The sequence below is a fragment of the Lissotriton helveticus genome, chromosome 2_1 (genome assembly GCF_964261635.1).
Source record: "Lissotriton helveticus chromosome 2_1, aLisHel1.1, whole genome shotgun sequence".
Classification (NCBI taxonomy): Eukaryota; Metazoa; Chordata; class Amphibia; order Caudata; family Salamandridae; genus Lissotriton; species Lissotriton helveticus.
The window spans coordinates 20,872,020-20,891,427 of record NC_136059.1 but is presented as its reverse complement, the minus strand read 5'-3'; the positions used below and the strand labels follow the sequence as shown (position 1 = coordinate 20,891,427).

Below are 19,408 nucleotides of genomic sequence, written 5' to 3'. Positions count from 1 at the left end.
CTGCAATGAGGCGCTCCCACAACTCTGCAACAGGGAGGAAGGGAGCACACTGGGTGTAAAACCCAAGACAAAGTGGGTTTGGGGTCTGGTAGACCAGTGCAGTCACATCTCCTCGGTGCAGGCCTACTCACATCTCCTCCTCCAGGAGTAAAGTTCAGAAGAGTGCTGGAGGCATAAAGTGAGAGGCGTTACTCACACTTCTGGATGACAACGGCAGCGTCGTCCAGGCGCAGAAGGTGTCGCGCCAGCTGCTCCTGGTGCCAATACTTGAAGAAGAGCCGACATTTCCTGCAAGGGGAGAGGAGGAACAGAGAGCTGTTAACACCTGTCCTGTGGGGGTACCAACCTTCCCTTCTCACACAGATTAATGGTATATGCATTGTGTTCTGATTATCCGTGATGAGACCCTGTGTGGTGTCTTGGGGTTTCGAGACCGTACCCTGTACATGGGGGTCTTGTTTGCTGCCCCACACAGCATTTATCCCTCTTTAATCCTATCCCCCAAAGTGTGCTAGTTTCCAACCCTGCTGCATGTACAATGGCCTGAGATAGGAAACTCATCACAGCTTCAGGGCTTACACCTCCCCTCCCCCTTAGTTGTGATTGAGGAAGAGGCCACAAGGACCCTGCTGTTCCAGACAGAACAGTTCATGTTGCTGATGTGTGTCCCTCCTTTGTGCCCCAAAGACTGTGAGCCTGCAGTGTGACACTTAAGTCTTTTGTCCATCAATGGGAGTCTTACTATGGGGGAAGGTAGCGGACCGGCACATAAAGTTAGGGTTCTGTGGCCCAGGATAGAGGGAGTCTTCTATTTTAGGAAACAGGGTAACTGGTGCCAGACAAAGGGGTTAGTAGGGTCAGGCTGAGTCTCAGAGCTCTGCAGCAGGAAGAGGAGATATGGGTGCAGTCTCCAGACAATGACCGGTGAGTGAAGCGATAAGGGGGCTCTGGCCGAGGTTTGATTCATTGCAGAGAGGACCTGAAGAAGCCCTGGATAGGCAGGCTTCCTGGTGAGAAACATGTAACCCCCAAGACTGAGGCTTCTGATGGTTTCTGAGGATAGGTGGTTTGTACACGATGGGTAAAATGAACCATTGGCACTAAGGATTGGAGAGGGGTCCCGGGAGCTGTCTAAATTGCACCAACATTTTTAGAAATCTGATCATGCGTATGGGTAAAATTGTGAATATAGGAGAGAGGATGATTGTGACAAAACCCCAGATTGTGCGGCTACAGAGCACAATTTCATCTTGTATGTTTTTATGCAAGTATGTATATGATATTTGTAGAGCGCAAACCTAAGCATAAGGCAGAAGAGCTCTGCGCGTGCTCAAAGGCAAGCAGAAGTCAGCTGGTAACAGAGGACGCGGGCTGTGGACAGTTAATGCATCGTGATGTAGTGTTCATTAAAGAGGGGTGTCTCGTCTCAGGGTCTGTGTGTTTTTTCTCCAGTTTCTCTTTGCCTTATAGCCCCTTTCTCTATCACAGCACATCTGTGCTACTGAATTCCTCCAACTCCCTCTATGCACACAGCCACAAGTCTGGGCGACCACGTCATGCACAGGTTCACTAAAGATTACCCGCATTTCCAGCCCTGCAGGTCCGTCCTCTTCAGGATCTCCAAACAGCTGAGGAAGAAAAAGAGACAACAGGACATCAGAGAGAGGACCATGGGGAGAGGATCTGGCATCAGCGACAGGACCATGGGGAGAGGATCCGACACCAGCGACAGGACCATGGGGAGAGGATCTGGCATCAGCGACAGGACCATGGGGAGAGGATCTGGCATCAACGACAGGACCATGGGGAGAGGATCTGGCATCAGCGACAGGACCATGGGGAGAGGATCTGGCATCAACGACAGGACCATGGGGAGAGGATCTGGCATCAGCGACAGGACCATGGGGAGAGGATCTGGCATCAACGACAGGACCATGGGGAGAGGATCTGGCATCAGCGACAGGACCATGGGGAGAGGATCTGGCATCAGCGACAGGACCATGGGGAGAGGATCTGGCATCAACGACAGGACCATGGGGAGAGGATCTGGCATCAACGACAGGACCATGGGGAGAGGATCTGGCATCAGCGACAGGACCATGGGGAGAGGATCTGGCATCAGCGATAGGACCATGGGGAGAGGATCTGGCATCAGCGACAGGACCATGGGGAGAGGATCTGACATCAGCGACAGGACCATGGGGAGAGGATCTGGCATCAGCGACAGGACCATGGGGAGAGGATCTGGCATCAGCGACGGGACCATGGGGAGAGGATCTGGCATCAGCGACGGGACCATGGGGAGAGGATCTGGCATCAGCGACGGGACCATGGGGAGAGGATCTGGCATCAGCGACGGGACCATGGGGAGAGGATCTGGCATCAGCGACAGGACCATGGGGAGAGGATCTGGCATCAGCGACGGGACCATGGGGAGAGGATCTGGCATCAGCGACGGGACCATGGGGAGAGGATCTGGCATCAGCGACGGGACCATGGGGAGAGGATCTGGCATCAGCGACAGGACCATGGGGAGAGGATCTGGCATCAGCGACAGGACCATGGGGAGAGGATCTGGCATCAGCGACAGGACCATGGGGAAAGGATCTGACATCAGTGAAAGGACCATGGGGAGAGGATCTGGCATCAGCGACGGGACCATGGGGAGAGGATCTGGCATCAGCGACGGGACCATGGGGAGAGGATCCGACACCAGCGACAGGACCATGGGGAGAGGATCTGACATCAGTGAAAGGACCATGGGGAGAGGATCTGGCATCAGCGACGGGACCATGGGGAGAGGATCTGGCATCAGCGACGGGACCATGGGGAGAGGATCCGACACCAGCGACAGGACCATGGGGAGAGGATCTGACATCAGTGAAAGGACCATGGGGAGAGGATCTGGCATCAGCGACGGGACCATGGGGAGAGGATCTGGCATCAGCGACGGGACCATGGGGAGAGGATCTGGCATCAGTGAAAGGACCATGAGGAGAGGATCTGGCATCAGCGACGGGACCATGGGGAGAGGATCTGGCATCAACGACGGGACCATGGGGAGAGGATCTGGCATCAGCGATGGGACCATGGGGAGAGGATCTGGCATCAGCGACAGGACCATGGGGAGAGGATCTGGCATCAGCGACAGGACCATGGGGAGAGGATCTGACATCAGTGAAAGGACCATGGGGGAGAGGATCTGACATCAGCGAGAGGACCATGGGGAGAGGATCTGACATCAGTGAAAGGACCATGGGGGAGAGGATCTGACATCAGCGAGAGGACCATGGGGGAGAGGATCTGACATCAGCGACAGGACCATGGGGGAGAGGATCTGACATCAGCGACAGGACCATGGGGGAGAGGATCTGACATCAGCGACAGGACCATGGGGAGAGGATCTGGCATCAGTGACAGGACCATGGGGAGAGGATCTGGCATCAGCGACAGGACCATGGGGAGAGGATCTGGCATCAGCGACAGGACCATGGGGAGAGGATCTGGCATCAGCGACAGGACCATGGGGAGAGGATCTGGCATCAGTGACAGGACCATGGGGAGAGGATCTGGCATCAGCGACAGGACCATGGGGAGAGGATCTGGCATCAGCGACAGGACCATGGGGAGAGGATCTGGCATCAGCGACAGGACCATGGGGAGAGGATCTGGAATCATTGACGGGACCATGGAGAGAAGATCTGGCATCAGCGACAGGACCATGGGGAGAGGATCTGGCATCAGCGACAGGACCATGGGGAGAGGATCTGGCATCAGCGACAGGACCATGGGGAGAGGATCTGGCATCAGCGACAGGACCATGGGGAGAGGATCTGGCATCAGCGACAGGACCATGGGGAGAGGATCTGGCATCAGCCATAGGACCATGGGGAGAGGATCTGGCATAAACGACAGGACCATGGGGAGAGGATCTGGCATCAACGACAGGACCATGGGGAGAGGATCTGGCATCAGCGACGGGACCATGGGGAGAGGATCTGGCATCAGCGACGGGACCATGGGGAGAGGATCTGGCATCAACGACAGGACCATGGGGAGAGGATCTGGCATCAGCGACAGGACCAAGGGGAGAGGATCTGGCATCAGCGACAGGACCATGGGGGGAGAGGATCTGGCATCAACGACAGGACCATGGGGAGAGGATCTGGCATCAGCGACAGGACCATGGGGAGAGGATCTGGCATCAGCGACAGGACCATGGGGGGAGAGGATCTGGCATCAGCGACAGGACCATGGGGGGAGAGGATCTGGCATCAGCGACAGGACCATGGGGGAGAGGATCTGACATCAGCGACAGGACCATGGGGAGAGGATCTGGCATCAGCGACAGGACCATGGGGAGAGGATCTGGCATCAGCGACAGGACCATGGGGAGAGGATCTGGCATCAGCGACAGGACCATGGGGAGAGGATCTGGCATCAGCGACAGGACCATGGGGAGAGGATCTGGCATCAGCGACAGGACCATGGGGAGAGGATCTGGCATCAGCCATAGGACCATGGGGAGAGGATCTGGCATAAACGACAGGACCATGGGGAGAGGATCTGGCATCAGCGACGGGACCATGGGGAGAGGATCTGGCATCAGCGACGGGACCATGGGGAGAGGATCTGGCATCAGCGACAGGACCATGGGGAGAGGATCTGGCATCAGCGACAGGACCATGGGGAGAGGATCTGGCATCAGCGACAGGACCATGGGGAGAGGATCTGGCATCAGCGACAGGACCAAGGGGAGAGGATCTGGCATCAGCGACAGGACCATGGGGGAGAGGATCTGACATCAGCAACAGGACCATGGAGAGAGGATCTGGCATCAGAGAGAGGACCATGGGGAGAGGATCTGGCATCAGCGACGGGACCAAGGGGAGAGGATCTGACATCAGCAACAGGACCATGGAGAGAGGATCTGGCATCAGAGAGAGGACCATGGGGAGAGGATCTGGCATCAGCGACGGGACCATGGGGAGAGGATCTGGCATCAGCTACAGGACCATGGAGAGAGGATCTGGCATCAGTGACAGGACCATGGGGGGAGGATCTGGCATCAGCGACGGGACCATGGGGGGAGGATCTGGCATCAGCGACAGGACCATGGGGGGAGGATCTGGCATCAGCGACGGGACCATGGAGAGAGGATCTGGCATCAGCGACGGGACCATGGGGAGAGGATCTGGCATCAGCGACAGGACCATGGGGGGAGGATCTGGCATCAGCGACGGGACCATGGGGAGAGGATCTGGCATCAGCGACGGGACCATGGGGAGAGGATCTGGCATCAGCGACAGGACCATGGGGGGAGGATCTGGCATCAGCGATGGGACCATGGAGAGAGGATCTGGCATCAGCGACGGGACCATGGGGAGAGGATCTGGCATCAGCGACGGGACCATGGAGAGAGGATCTGGCATCAGCGACGGGACCATGGAGAGAGGATCTGGCATCAGCGACGGGACCATGGAGAGAGGATCTGGCATCAGCGACGGGACCATGGGGAGAGGATCTGGCATCAACGACAGGACCATGGGGAGAGGATCTGGCATCAGCGACAGGACCATGGGGAGAGGATCTGGCATCAGCGACGGGACCATGGGGAGAGGATCTGGCATCAGCAACAGGACCATGGGGAGAGGATCTGGCATCAGCGACAGGACCATGGGGAGAGGATCTGGCATCAGCGACAGGACCATGGGGAGAGGATCTGGCATCAGCGACGGGACCATGGGGAGAGGATCTGGCATCAGCGACGGGACCATGGGGAGAGGATCTGGAATCATTGACGGGACCATGGAGAGAAGATCTGGCATCAGCGACAGGACCATGGAGAGAGGATCTGGCATCAGCAACAGGACCATGGGGGGAGGATCTGGCATCAGCGACAGGACCATGGAGAGAGGATCTGGCATCAGCGACAGGACCGTGGGGAGAGGATCTGGCATCAGCGACAGGACCATGGGGAGAGGACCTGGCATCAGAGAGAGGACCATGGGGAGAGGATCTGACATCAGAGAGAGGACCATGGGGAGAGGATCTGGCATCAGCGACAGGACCATGGGGAGAGGATCTGGCATCAACGACAGGACCATGGGGAGAGGATCTGGCATCAGCGACAGGACCATGGGGAGAGGATCTGGCATCAGCGACAGGACCATGGGGAGAGGATCTGGCATCAGCGACAGGACCATGGGGAGAGGATCTGGCATCAGCGACAGGACCATGGGGAGAGGATCTGGCATCAGCTACAGGACCATGGGGAGAGGATCTGGCATCAGCGACAGGACCATGGGGAGAGGATCTGGCATCAGCGACAGGACCATGCTGGAATATTCTAGGCTGAGAGCAGGCAATGACTGCAAGGAAGCCTAGTGACCAGTGGTTGATGGAAGCTGCTGGGGGTTTTCACACTTTGGTGTCAGTGGTAAAAGTTACACGAATGAACCTCGTGCATTGCATGCGCCATAACAACAAGATACCCCGCAAGCGGCATCTCATAGCAAGGCCATGACAATCACCCACAAGCATGGTCTACATGCCATCAATGCCCTTCATCGCCACATCTTCGCGGCGTATGCTTTTGTATCGAATGCAGGGAATCCTTACCTTTCTCTGGTGGGAGGCAGATCTGGCTTGAGGAGAAGAACGCTGTATCTGTGGACGACAGAAGAAATGACTGAGTTCCTCATTGCTTTGCGCTCCTCAGACGCTGCCCCTACCGTGTTGGTGATGGGACTGGGGTCTCGTGTACGGCTCTGGCAGAGAGCTACTAGAAAGTATAACATGATTAGAATCCACAAACTCACCGCTGTGATGCTGCAACAGTTGTTAACAAAAGTTGTTGCCCAGCGTTGAATATCAATAAGGGATTCCAGGCTTTCTGGGTGGGTTCTCCATGAGTGTATCAAGGCAGCGCTGGTGACCCGGGAGCACCGCTTCTGGCAGCGTGGGCACAAGGCGTGGTGGGGGTGGGTGGAAGGAGGCCAGGTATTCTTTTTTTTTATTTTGAGACCAGAAGGAGAGGCTATGTTGTGTATGGCTTCCCATTACTGTGTTGCCTCTGCATAACAGTTGAAAAGAAGGTGCAGCAGTTCTTGGGGGCCATACAAAACATACGTTTGTAGGTGAATAAAAATGGAATTGCGGGGATGTTTTTCACTTCTGGGTTCTGAGTGACATCATAGACAACTTGAGCCGTGCTCTCGTTGCCTATTTCATGTCACACAAAGCCCCTGGGTGAAAACCTCCCCATAATTCACTGTTACCCATCTATAAATCTATATGTTTCTTTAGATACCCTACTTTGTCTCCTGAAGTCTTGAGCTCAGGAAGCTTCCAAAAGCAATAACCCTGGTGAGGTTTAATCAGCTGGTAGTCACCTCCGAGTGCGCCTCCCAAACCCTGGTCTGGTCTGTGGGTCTTGGAAGGACAGTTGCAGAAGAATGGAGGGGCGCTCCACCTGGGCCTGGCAGGAGACGGATGGAAGAGATCGGAAACAGTGACGGAACCAGGAAGTGATGCAACATTCAAAGCACGGTTTAGGGAACGCCAAGCGGATTGGAGAACATGGCTTGGCAGATCCATGACACACTTCAATAATGTATCTATATCTGGCCAAGTCTAGGCTGGGAGATGAAATTAATCAGGACACAGGAGTTTAAGTAATGTGGCGAATGGTATTCACCCTGCTGCGCGAACTGAGTGTGGGTCCATGTTTTTTTGCTGGACAATGATGTCGGTTTGTGAAGTAACCCTTAAAACCACACTCGTTTCATGGAAACTACACCTAAGAATGTTCCACCTGAGTTCCTACAGCCAGTTGTCATGTTGCATTCTCTTTATTTTGCATACGACAAGACTATACTTTAGTCTATTGGTTAATGGAATCTATGGGGCAGAATGGGCTATTGAGAATTCAGATTTTTCATAAATGTACACCATTTAAATTGTATCCACCTCTGCTGCATGCAGGGTTTGTCTTCCTACCCCAACTACTACTGCTCGTAATCTTGGGGTCCTCCTTGACAATCAATTGTCCTTCAGGCAACACGTCGTGAAAGTCTCCGCCACCTGTACCACCATCATCAGGTGGCTGAGGAAAATCACGTGGATGCTGCCTGCTGACACCCTGAGAACGGTAGTCCAGGCTCTTGTCACCTCACGCCTGGACTATGGTAACATCCTACTCCTGGGTGCCTGCAAGGAGGTAACTAAGAAGTACCAGGTGGTACAAAATATGGCTGTTCGCCTTATTTGTAACCTACCCGCCAGATCCTCAGCCACGTCTCATATACGTAAACTACATTGGCTGCGAATTGAGAGCAGAGTCAAATTCAAGGCACTATGTCTCATGCACAAGATCATGACTGGAAAAGCTCCACACTACCTATCTGTTCTAGTGCAGCAATATCTTCCCCCTCGCACACTTAGGTCATCTACCCAGAATAAGTTTAGGATACCGCGTGTCAAGAGAGCTAAAATGGGAGGTCGCTCATTCTCCCTGTTAGCGCCTTCTCTTTGGAACTCCCTACCCCTCCCTCTGCGTTCTGAAATGTGCTTCTTGACTTTCCGTAAAGGAATTAAGACCTGGCTCTTCAATACGTAAACTGCTGTCCTGACGCTCCTCCCACCCTGTATACTGTTCTATTTGCCTTAGCGCCGGGAAACCTCCGGGTAGCTGCGCGCTTAATAAATGTAATTATAATAATTTGTACCCAGACAGAAGAGTGTTCAGGCACATGGAAAGCATTTATCTCAGTCTAACAATATATACAGCTCATAGGAGTTTCAACTTTTTTGTCCAAAACAAGGGAATTTAGTTTTGTGATTTGTGTAACAGCAAATTCGTAAGTTACACTCAGACATGCGGTCTCTTATTAATTCTTAAATTACAAAATGATCAACAACGTAAAATATGATTGAATTCATTAGTTATTGGACATTTTATGGTCTTTAGGATTTTTCGACAAATTACAAAAAGAAGCCTCACATTATAACTTTCACAAACAGAGAACACATTAAAACATTACCAGACGCAAACATGTAAGCAGAACGAATATTCTCGTTTAAAAATGTTCTACAGTGTTTAAAAATGTGATTGCAATAGAACATCAACCCAATAAATGCCTACACACCTTCTCATTGGTCAAACTCCACTACTCATGAAAGCTGGGCTCGAGCAGAATTATAAGGGCGCACAGATTATCGACAGATTAACCCCTTAAGTGCGGCGCACGTTCAGCGGACGTCGCGTGCACTACCTCGGTAGTGCTGCGCACGTCCATTGAACGTTCCGGCCCCGCCCGCAAAATAGAATGTTCCGCACCAGCGAGGAACGTTCAGCGCAGCAAAGGTGTTAAAGCAGATATTCTAATAATCAAGAAACTAAAACCACAAGAAGCCAGCCCCCTCATCTCTTAGAGAACAATCCTTGAAATTCTAATAACCTGCCCCAGATTGGCTGGAATGCCACTCACTAAGCTTGGTCTTTTCATAGGGGCAACTTTAGGTTTGTTTACGGGAAGGAGGGTGACGTCAGCGCCAAACAGTCTACAAGGGCCAGAGCTGCATGAAACTTTAACAGGAGTTCAGGTTAAGCATTTTTCTTCAACTGAGACTTTGAAGGTAATGAACATAATTGTTGGACTTGGCCCGTTTTGCAGGGTCATCTCTGAACTTTTTACCTTCCTCCTGTATTCTGTCTGACCTGTTTTTGTTGTTTTTATGACTCTGGGCACTTTACCACTGCTGATCAGTGCTAGAGTGCATATGCACTCCCTATTTTAAATTAATGTATGAATTGGTGTTTCCATGATTGGCTGGTTTGGTTTTCCTTCCAGACCCTAGTACAGTGGTCTGAGTGTGCCCGGGGCTTGTAAATCCAAATGCTGCTGGTGGTCTTGCAGCGCTGGTTGTGCCACCCACAGAAGCAGCCTTGTAAAATGTGTCTAGGGTCTGCCATTGCAGAGCCTGTGTGCAGTCTGGTACTGTCATGCTGACTGGGCAAGTGCACTCACTTACCAGTCCCTAAACCTTCCTTTTTCTTCATGTCAGACACCCCTATGGTAGGCCCAAGGGCAGAGTGCATTGTAAGCATCAGGTAGGACAAGCCCTGATGTGTGTGGCATGTCCCAATAGTGAATTACAGCCATTTCTGTTTTTCACTGTTGCAAGGCTACCTGTTCTCCATAGGCTAGAATGGGCTGTTAGATTATCAAATTTTGAGTGACAGGGCTGGGGGATTCCAGGAGACAGAATGAGTAAGCCCAGTGGTGAATAGAGAAATCTGCATCTAGATGGGGGGGGAGGAACTGCACCTGAGTCCTGAATAGGACTGTGCCTGCCCCCCCACAGTTCTGGCTCCACCCCCTGGTGAGCGGCTGATGTCTCTGCCCTGCACTGTGAAAGGAGAGAAGGAGTCATGTCAACAAAGTGCTCCAGGGCTGTGCTTTCCCTCCACAATGCTGGCTCCACCTCCTGGTGAGCGGCTGATGTCTCTGCCCTGCACTGTGAAAGGAGAGAAGGAGTCATGTAAACAGAGTGCTCCAGAGCTGGTTTGGACAGGGCAAAGGCCCCTCTCCCCTCAGAGGACAATGGATTTTGGGGTATAAATATAGGGACCCTGATCCCAAGAAATTAGACCACTTTTGGACTACAAGAAGAAACCTTTGCTGAGGTGAGGAACCTGAAGAAACTGAGGAGACTCTATCCCTAAGCTGAAGTGCTGCCTGGGTGATTGGCCTGCATTGGTTGCCTTACTGCCAAAGAAGGGAGAAAAAACTTTGTGTACTTTACTTTCAACTTGTGAAGGATCTTCAAGGGCTTGGAAGAGAGCTTGCCCCCTGAACGAAGTCTCAGGACCAGTAGACTTCACCAGCCGTTGTGGATGGCTGCAAACGCGGTTTCAGTGGCTACAGAGGCAGGGAGTTGTGACCGACTCTCACGACCGGCCCTGTGTCCTGTAGGCACCGCATCGAACAACGTCAACCTCGAACAACGCAAGCTTTGAGCACACCGACTCTGTCCTGATGCCGTCACCGAACTATTGCCTTCACCGTGACTGGTGTACACCGCGAGGTGCAAAACCTCGCTACACTGACTCACACTGGTCTGACCGACGCGGTCACTGTTGCTGACTTCGGGTCCTGTGAACGCATCAGAGTTGGGCCCCACCTCGCACGCTTCGCGACACACCGCCCGATTCACACCGCTGTCCAGACTGATCGACACCAGCTCCCGAACTCCGGCTCTGTCGCCACAACTCAAGCTGGAATCACTGCAACGTTGCAACGTTTTGCCCTGCAATGTATGTCTTGGACCCACCGACTCCGTCAACGGGCCACTGACTGCACTTCATCGAGGGACAACACGTCCTGCAACGCTTTCTTTTCTGCACCGCGATGAACGCCAAAAGTAAAGGTACTGTGACTGAGTCTGTCGACATTTGATGGGGCCCGGACCGACGCGGTCCGCTGGATTTGTTAGACTCTCTGGTATTTCAGCAACACTATAGCCGGAAGGGCTACCGACTCGCACAGAACTGTGATTTAAGCATTTTTTTTAACAAGAACTCTTGATCTCCAATAGTATTGTGAATTATTTCTGTTGTTTATGGTCTTGTAGTAACTCTATATAAAAGAGACTTATTTTTACAACTATACAACCTGTGTGGTGTCCATTTGTAGTGTTGTCACTTGGTTACTGTGTGTGGTCACAAATGCTTTACACACTGCCTCTGAGATAAGCCTGTCTGCTTGTGCCAAGCTACCAAGGGGTGAGCAGGGGTTATTTTAGGAGTGTACCCACTTTCCCTGACTAGAGGAGAGGGTCCCCATTTGTCACAAGTACCTACCTGTGGCAACCAGAGACCCCCAATTCTAACAATATTCATTAAATGAAAGATGTAATTTCCCATTTTATCTGGAAAAAGGAAAGTTTACATATGTCTATATGACAGAGTCCAGTGTTTCCATGTATCATAGAGGCAATACAGAAGCAAAACCATTCCTGTCAATATTTGAGACATGCTGCTAGATCCCAACTGTTCTGCTGCCTCTAAAGTCAACATCCACACTCCCTACACACACTACAAGTTATTGAAAGGTGGTTATCACTTGTGAAGTTTCTCCTATTTGGGCAACACCCTGCTATTGCCCATTTATAACTCTTTCGAAAGGTCACAAAGGTGAAGCATCATAGGGTGGGGGGTGGTCTTATTTTTCCTCTTCTGATGGACATACAAAGTCATTTCCAGCCAGCATTAGAGTTTACTTTTTATAAAGAGGCACGATCTTTTAAGTGCATTATCCCACGCACGGGAACCCACCTTTTTGCAAAGTCCTGGAAGGCTGGTCTCCAGGAGAAGCCGTCCCTGCGTATTCGGATGGTCTCCAGCAGTCCATTGTACCGAAGCTGAAAAGACACAATGAGTAACATAATAGGTACCTTCTTGGCCCCATCATATGCAAACCCATTCACTCAAGGAAAAGAGACATTCTACATGTGTGAGGCAATGCTTGATGACTAAACACTAGAGAGAAACCTGTACAAGGCGGTCAGTGTTTCAAAATGAGGGGGGGGACACAGCTTAGACAAAAGGAAACAATACCACTGCATTGGGGGATGGTCCACAACACGCAAAGATCCCAACCATTATATGTAGGCTCTTGAGGAGGATTTTGGACAGGGTGCCTCAGGGTAAATATGTCCATGATGGTATGAGCACCATGCTGGTCTAGCTTGGAGTGACTAATCAGATACACTGGGGTTAGTTTACAGTACCTACAGATGTGTGCCTAATGTGTGTTCTTTTGTGTAGTTCGCGGACTTGTCTCCATGATGGTTTGTTACAGAGGTGGAGCCTGCGGTGCTGCGCCCATTGTGTGTGTGCGCGCGTTGGCAGGGAAAGAGGGGATTTAGTCAACACTGGTACTGACTGCACTTTACCTTTTCAGTGTGTGCATACACGTTACATTTTCTGTGTGTTTGGGAAAAGTTTGCTTCCCCATGTGCAATGCTGGTCTGCATGTGAAAAAAGTTTGCACTACTCTATTCCATGACTGATCTTTTCGTATGTGCCGAAGAAGCTTGCACAGGGACATCTTATTTTTGATTTTCTCTTTTCGAGAGCAATCTTTAACTTTTAGTGCAGGCTCTGTGTGTGAAGAAAGCTTGCACAGAGACAACTTGTTTTTGCGTTTCTGCATGCGAGGCAACTTTTAACTTCTAGTGCACACTGTGTGTGCAATGTGTGTGAAGGAAGCTTGCACTGCTGCCTGTGCGGCCCCTGTTCTGTGACTGAGGTACACTTGCACTGATTACCTTACAAACTGCTCCCAGCGTGCCGAGGTAGAGGATCAAGCAGAGTTGATATGGAAATGGAGGTTACACCCCCACTCTTTTTGAGGGTAGAGCTGACGGCTAAGGCAGGAGAGTGACAATTTGGGAGGAGATAAAAAGCGTGGGCTGCATTGTGCACAAGTGAGCTCCAAGGACCGGAATGAAACGTAACGTGGGAGGAGAGCTCCAGAGCAGGCGGGAATGGGATGGTGCAGATCTGGAAAATACCAACACAAGCATGAGAACGCCTGAACAGGGGGATAATCGTGGCATCTGGGGCATGTTTCCACGTTCTCAATATTTAAAGTGGTTAAAGTGATTATATTAATATTAACGGCTATCATTGCCAGGGGCCTGGGAATGGCAAGTCATTCGTAGAATCTTAGGACCATTGTGTGTGGAGCAGAGTTGTGTGTGGATTATTTCCAATTGGCAGATGTGTAATAGAGAAGTAGGGCGTAGCGTTGTCTACTTGAAGCAACGCTGGAGGATCAGAGTAGATTGGACAAGTGGAATCAGACTTCTGGGCAGCGGTGCAGTCCAGGGGACAGTTTTTGGCATAATTAGAAGCGCTGCATCATCAGATGACTGGTTGTGTGTGTGTCACGTGTGCCCTGTGATGGCCAGGGGAGGCACCCAGCACCACCAGTCTGGTTTCACACCAGTGACAATCCATTGCAGATCGAATAGCTCTCCCTAATTTGAAAGTTATTGGCTTTGCCAATATCTTTTACCCATGTTGTACAGCACGGCGGCTTTGCAGAATGTCTAAAAGTAAAGTTAGAAAAAAGTGCCATGAAATGGACAGCAAAGACACACTGTAGCACTTTTCGTCTGATGACTGGTGAGGGTGGATAATACGGACAACGGGAGGGGGGCTGGTAGTACGGACAACGGGAAGGGGGCGGGTAATATGGCCAACTAATACGGACAACGGGAGGGGTGGTTAGTAATAGGGACATTGGGAGGGAAGGTGGGAATGTCAATGGGTTGATAACAAAAAACTCTATATCGCAGCGAGCTGTCACAGCTCTTTTTTCATATGGTGGGTGTTGTGGGGCAATACAACAGCAGGAGGGTGGGAGGTGAGAGGGAAGGAGCAACATCGACAACCAAAGGGTGGTGTGAGAGGATAAAAACAACAAAGGTGGGGCTGTTTGGGTAAAAAGAAACAATGACAATAGTGGGAGTGTAAGAAGAAACACGTGAAGTGTTGGGGTGGGAAGGTAAGAAGCAACACAGACAGACATAGGGATTGGAGGGCAAAAAGCAACATGGACAAAAGGGGCAGGAGGGAAGAAGCGTTTGGAGCGGGTAGAAGGGGACACATCAACATGGATGGGAAGAATAAAGAAGAAAATAGTACCTGAATCATAGCGAACAGGGGATGGACAACAGAAGAACAGTCATCAAAGTAAACCAATCAGTACTTGGTCCATGCTCCAAACGGAAGAACAGAAAGTGACATCCACATGCACTGGACAATTAAGAAGCAACAAATGAGTGACAATGAAGACAATGAATTTTAAGCAACGGGCAGACTCCCAGGCTCTTATAGTAAGTAATACGTCCTGCAGCAACATTGCATCTGCTGTTGGCAGGCGCGACCTAACAGAGTCCTGTACAGTAAAAATGTGTGCTGTCGCCAGGAGAGACCTTAAAAGGGCTCTCTAGTCCGGAATGTCCTGCAAGGCGCGGGGCATGTGTGCCCCGCCATGGCCAACAGGTGGCACATAGTGACAGGGTATGACGTGCTACAAGTGCACCCCATGGCCAACCAGCATTTCTTTAACCAGGAATCACATGTCCGCATCAGGAGCGCGCGCACACTCTGACATCTGCAAACAGTGTGTACATGGATTGAGACAGGTTCAGCACACACAACACGTCACAGGCCCATCTGAAATATAGGAGGTGTGTAGCATGCAGGGTCACCACAGATCTTTAAATACGGTGCTAGTTATCTGTGTACGGAGTATGACACTGTTATGCAAAGTAGTTGCCCACAGATTGCAGACAATATTTTCAGCTGGTCCATAATCTTACATCTGCTAATGAACACCTTGAATGGGGAGCTCACCCCCAATGAATGCTCTTAGACAACAAGAGTGTGTTTCGATTGAAGGCGAAAAAGAAAACGAAAGATGGACTTTTGATAACGCATCTATTTTGCGGTGTGTTTTTCCAACACAGCAAGCTCTCTAGGAAGGAGCCCCCTCCTTCACAGACCAGAACCGGAAGAGGAGTGGAAGAATCTATAAACGGCTATGTATACATTGAGACACATAGATACATTGGAGGTGGCAGGGTCTGTCACCCTGCAGGTAGGTCCAGGCTCTATAAACAGTGGAGCATAGATACATGCATTTAATGTGAAGGCGTGTGTACCCCTATAGACAGGCGGTGCCCCTTACACAGCGATGCATACATACATTCAATGTGAAGGCGTGTGTCCCCCTATAGACAGGCCTGTGCCCCTTACACAGCGATGCAGACATACATTCAATGTGAAGGCGTGTCCCCCCCTATAGACAGGCCTGTGCCCCTTACACAGCGATGCAGACATACATTCAATGTGAAGGCGTATGTCCCCCTATAGACAGGCCTGTGCCCCTTACACAGCGATGCATACATACATTCAATGTGAAGGCGTGTCCCCCCCTATAGACAGGCCTGTGCCCCTTACACAGCGATGCAGACATACATTCAATGTGAAGGCGTGTGTACCCCTATAGACAGGGCGGTGCCCCTTACACAGCGATGCATACATACATTCAATGTGAAGGCGTGTGTCCCCCTATAGACAGGCCTGTGCGCCTTACACAGCGATGCAGACATACATTCAATGTGAAGGCGTGTGTCCCCCTATAGACAGGCGGTGCCCCTTACACAGCGATGCATACATACATTCAATGTGAAGGCGTGTGTCCCCCTATAGACAGGCCTGTGCCCCTTACACAGCGATGCATACATACATTCAATGTGAAGGCGTATGTCCCCCTATAGACAGGCCTGTGCCCCTTACACAGCGATGCATACATACATTCAATGTGAAGGCGAGTGTCCCCCTATAGACAGGCCTGTGCCCCTTACACAGCGATGCAGACATACATTCAATGTGAAGGCGTGTGTCCCCCTATAGACGGGCGGTGCCCCTTACACAGCGATGCAGACATACATTCAATGTGATGGCGTGTCCCCCCCTATAGACGGGCCCGTGCCCCTTACACAGCGATGCATACATACATTCAATGTGAAGGCGTATGTCCCCCTATAGACAGGCCTGTGCCCCTTACACAGCGATGCATACATACATTCAATGTGAAGGCGTATGTCCCCCTATAGACAGGCCTGTGCCCCTTACACAGCGATGCATACATACATTCAATGTGAAGGCGAGTGTCCCCCTATAGACAGGCCTGTGCCCCTTACACAGCGATGCATACATACATTCAATGTGAAGGCGAGTGTCCCCCTATAGACAGGCGGTGCCCCTTACACAGCGATGCAGACATACATTCAATGTGAAGGCGTGTGTCCCCCTATAGACAGGCGGTGCCCCTTACACAGCGATGCATACATACATTCAATGTGAAGGCGTGTGTCCCCCTATAGACAGGCCTGTGCCCCTTACACAGCGATGCATACATACATTCAATGTGAAGGCGAGTGTCCCCCTATAGACGGGCGGTGCCCCTTACACAGCGATGCATACATACATTCAATGTGAAGGCGTATGTCCCCCTATAGACAGGCCTGTGCCCCTTACACAGCGATGCATACATACATTCAATGTGAAGGCGTGTGTACCCCTATAGACAGGCGGTGCCCCTTACACAGCGATGCATACATACAATGTGAAGGCGTGTGTCCCCCTATAGACAGGCCTGTGCCCCTTACACAGCGATGCATACATACATTCAATGTGAAGGCGTGTCCCCCCCTATAGACAGGCCTGTGCCCCTTACACAGCGATGCAGACATACATTCAATGTGAAGGCGTGTGTACCCCTATAGACAGGGCGGTGCCCCTTACACAGCGATGCATACATACATTCAATGTGAAGGCGTGTGTCCCCCTATAGACAGGCCTGTGCGCCTTACACAGCGATGCAGACATACATTCAATGTGAAGGCGTGTGTCCCCCTATAGACAGGCGGTGCCCCTTACACAGCGATGCATACATACATTCAATGTGAAGGCGTGTGTCCCCCTATAGACAGGCCTGTGCCCCTTACACAGCGATGCATACATACATTCAATGTGAAGGCGTATGTCCCCCTATAGACAGGCCTGTGCCCCTTACACAGCGATGCATACATACATTCAATGTGAAGGCGAGTGTCCCCCTATAGACAGGCCTGTGCCCCTTACACAGCGATGCAGACATACATTCAATGTGAAGGCGTGTGTCCCCCTATAGACGGGCGGTGCCCCTTACACAGCGATGCAGACATACATTCAATGTGATGGCGTGTGTCCCCCTATAGACGGGCCCGTGCCCCTTACACAGCGATGCATACATACATTCAATGTGAAGGCGTATGTCCCCCTATAGACAGGCCTGTGCCCCTTACACAGCGATGCATACATACATTCAATGTGAAGGCGTATGTCCCCCTATAGACAGGCCTGTGCCCCTTACACAGCGATGCATACATACATTCAATGTGAAGGCGAGTGTCCCCCTATAGACAGGCCTGTGCCCCTTACACAGCGATGCATACATACATTCAATGTGAAGGCGAGTGTCCCCCTATAGACAGGCGGTGCCCCTTACACAGCGATGCAGACATACATTCAATGTGAAGGCGTGTGTCCCCCTATAGACAGGCGGTGCCCCTTACACAGCGATGCATACATACATTCAATGTGAAGGCGTGTGTCCCCCTATAGACAGGCCTGTGCCCCTTACACAGCGATGCATACATACATTCAATGTGAAGGCGAGTGTCCCCCTATAGACGGGCGGTGCCCCTTACACAGCGATGCATACATACATTCAATGTGAAGGCGTATGTCCCCCTATAGACAGGCCTGTGCCCCTTACACAGCGATGCATACATACATTCAATGTGAAGGCGAGTGTCCCCCTATAGACGGGCGGTGCCCCTTACACAGCGATGCAGACATACATTCAATGTGAAGGCGTGTGTCCCCCTATAGACGGGCCCGTGCCCCTTACACAGCGATGCATACATACATTCAATGTGAAGGCGTATGTCCCCCTATAGACAGGCGGTGCCCCTTACACAGCGATGCATACATACATTCAATGTGAAGGCGAGTGTCCCCCTATAGACAGGCCTGTGCCCCTTACACAGCGATGCATACATACATTCAATGTGAAGGCGAGTGTCCCCCTATAGACGGGCGGTGCCCCTTACACAGCGATGCAGACATACATTCAATGTGAAGGCGTGTGTCCCCCTATAGACGGGCCCGTGCCCCTTACACAGCGATGCATACATACATTCAATGTGAAGGCGTATGTCCCCCTATAGACAGGCCTGTGCCCCTTACACAGCGATGCATACATACATTCAATGTGAAGGCGTGTGTCCCCCTATAGACAGGCCTGTGCCCCTTACACAGCGATGCATACATACATTCAATGTGAAGGCGTGTGTCCCCCTATAGACAGGCGGTGCCCCTTACACAGCGATGCATACATACATTCAATGTGAAGGCGTGTGTCCCCCTATAGACAGGCGGTGCCCCTTACACAGCGATGCATACATACATTCAATGTGAAGGCGTGTGTACCCCTATAGACAGGCGGTGCCCCTTACACAGCGATGCATACATACATTCAATGTGAAGGCGTGTGTCCCCCTATAGACAGGCAGTGCCCCTTACACAGCAATGCATACATACATTCAATGTGAAGGCGTATGTCCCCCTATAGACAGGCAGTGCCCTTTACACAGCGATGCAGACATACATTCAATGTGAAGGCGTGTGTCCCCCTATAGACGGGCCCGTGCCCCTTACACAGCGATGCATACATACATTCAATGTGAAGGCGTATGTCCCCCTATAGACAGGCCTGTG

General features: G+C 51.5%; 1 protein-coding gene across 2 annotated transcripts in view; it reads right to left on the bottom strand.

Moving 5' to 3' along the window:
- Window positions 1-19,408, bottom strand: part of LOC144817669 (myosin-IIIb-like) — a 446,642-nt gene that overhangs the window by 78,981 nt on the left and 348,253 nt on the right. For both annotated transcript variants that reach the window (XM_078674399.1, XM_078674400.1), the window contains 4 exons: window positions 12,341-12,426; window positions 6,622-6,669; window positions 1,581-1,628; window positions 197-288 (listed from right to left, as the gene is read on the bottom strand). In XM_078674399.1, the coding sequence (XP_078530525.1) occupies window positions 197-288; window positions 1,581-1,628; window positions 6,622-6,669; window positions 12,341-12,426 (274 nt within the window). The remainder of the gene's footprint in view (window positions 1-196; window positions 289-1,580; window positions 1,629-6,621; window positions 6,670-12,340; window positions 12,427-19,408) is intronic.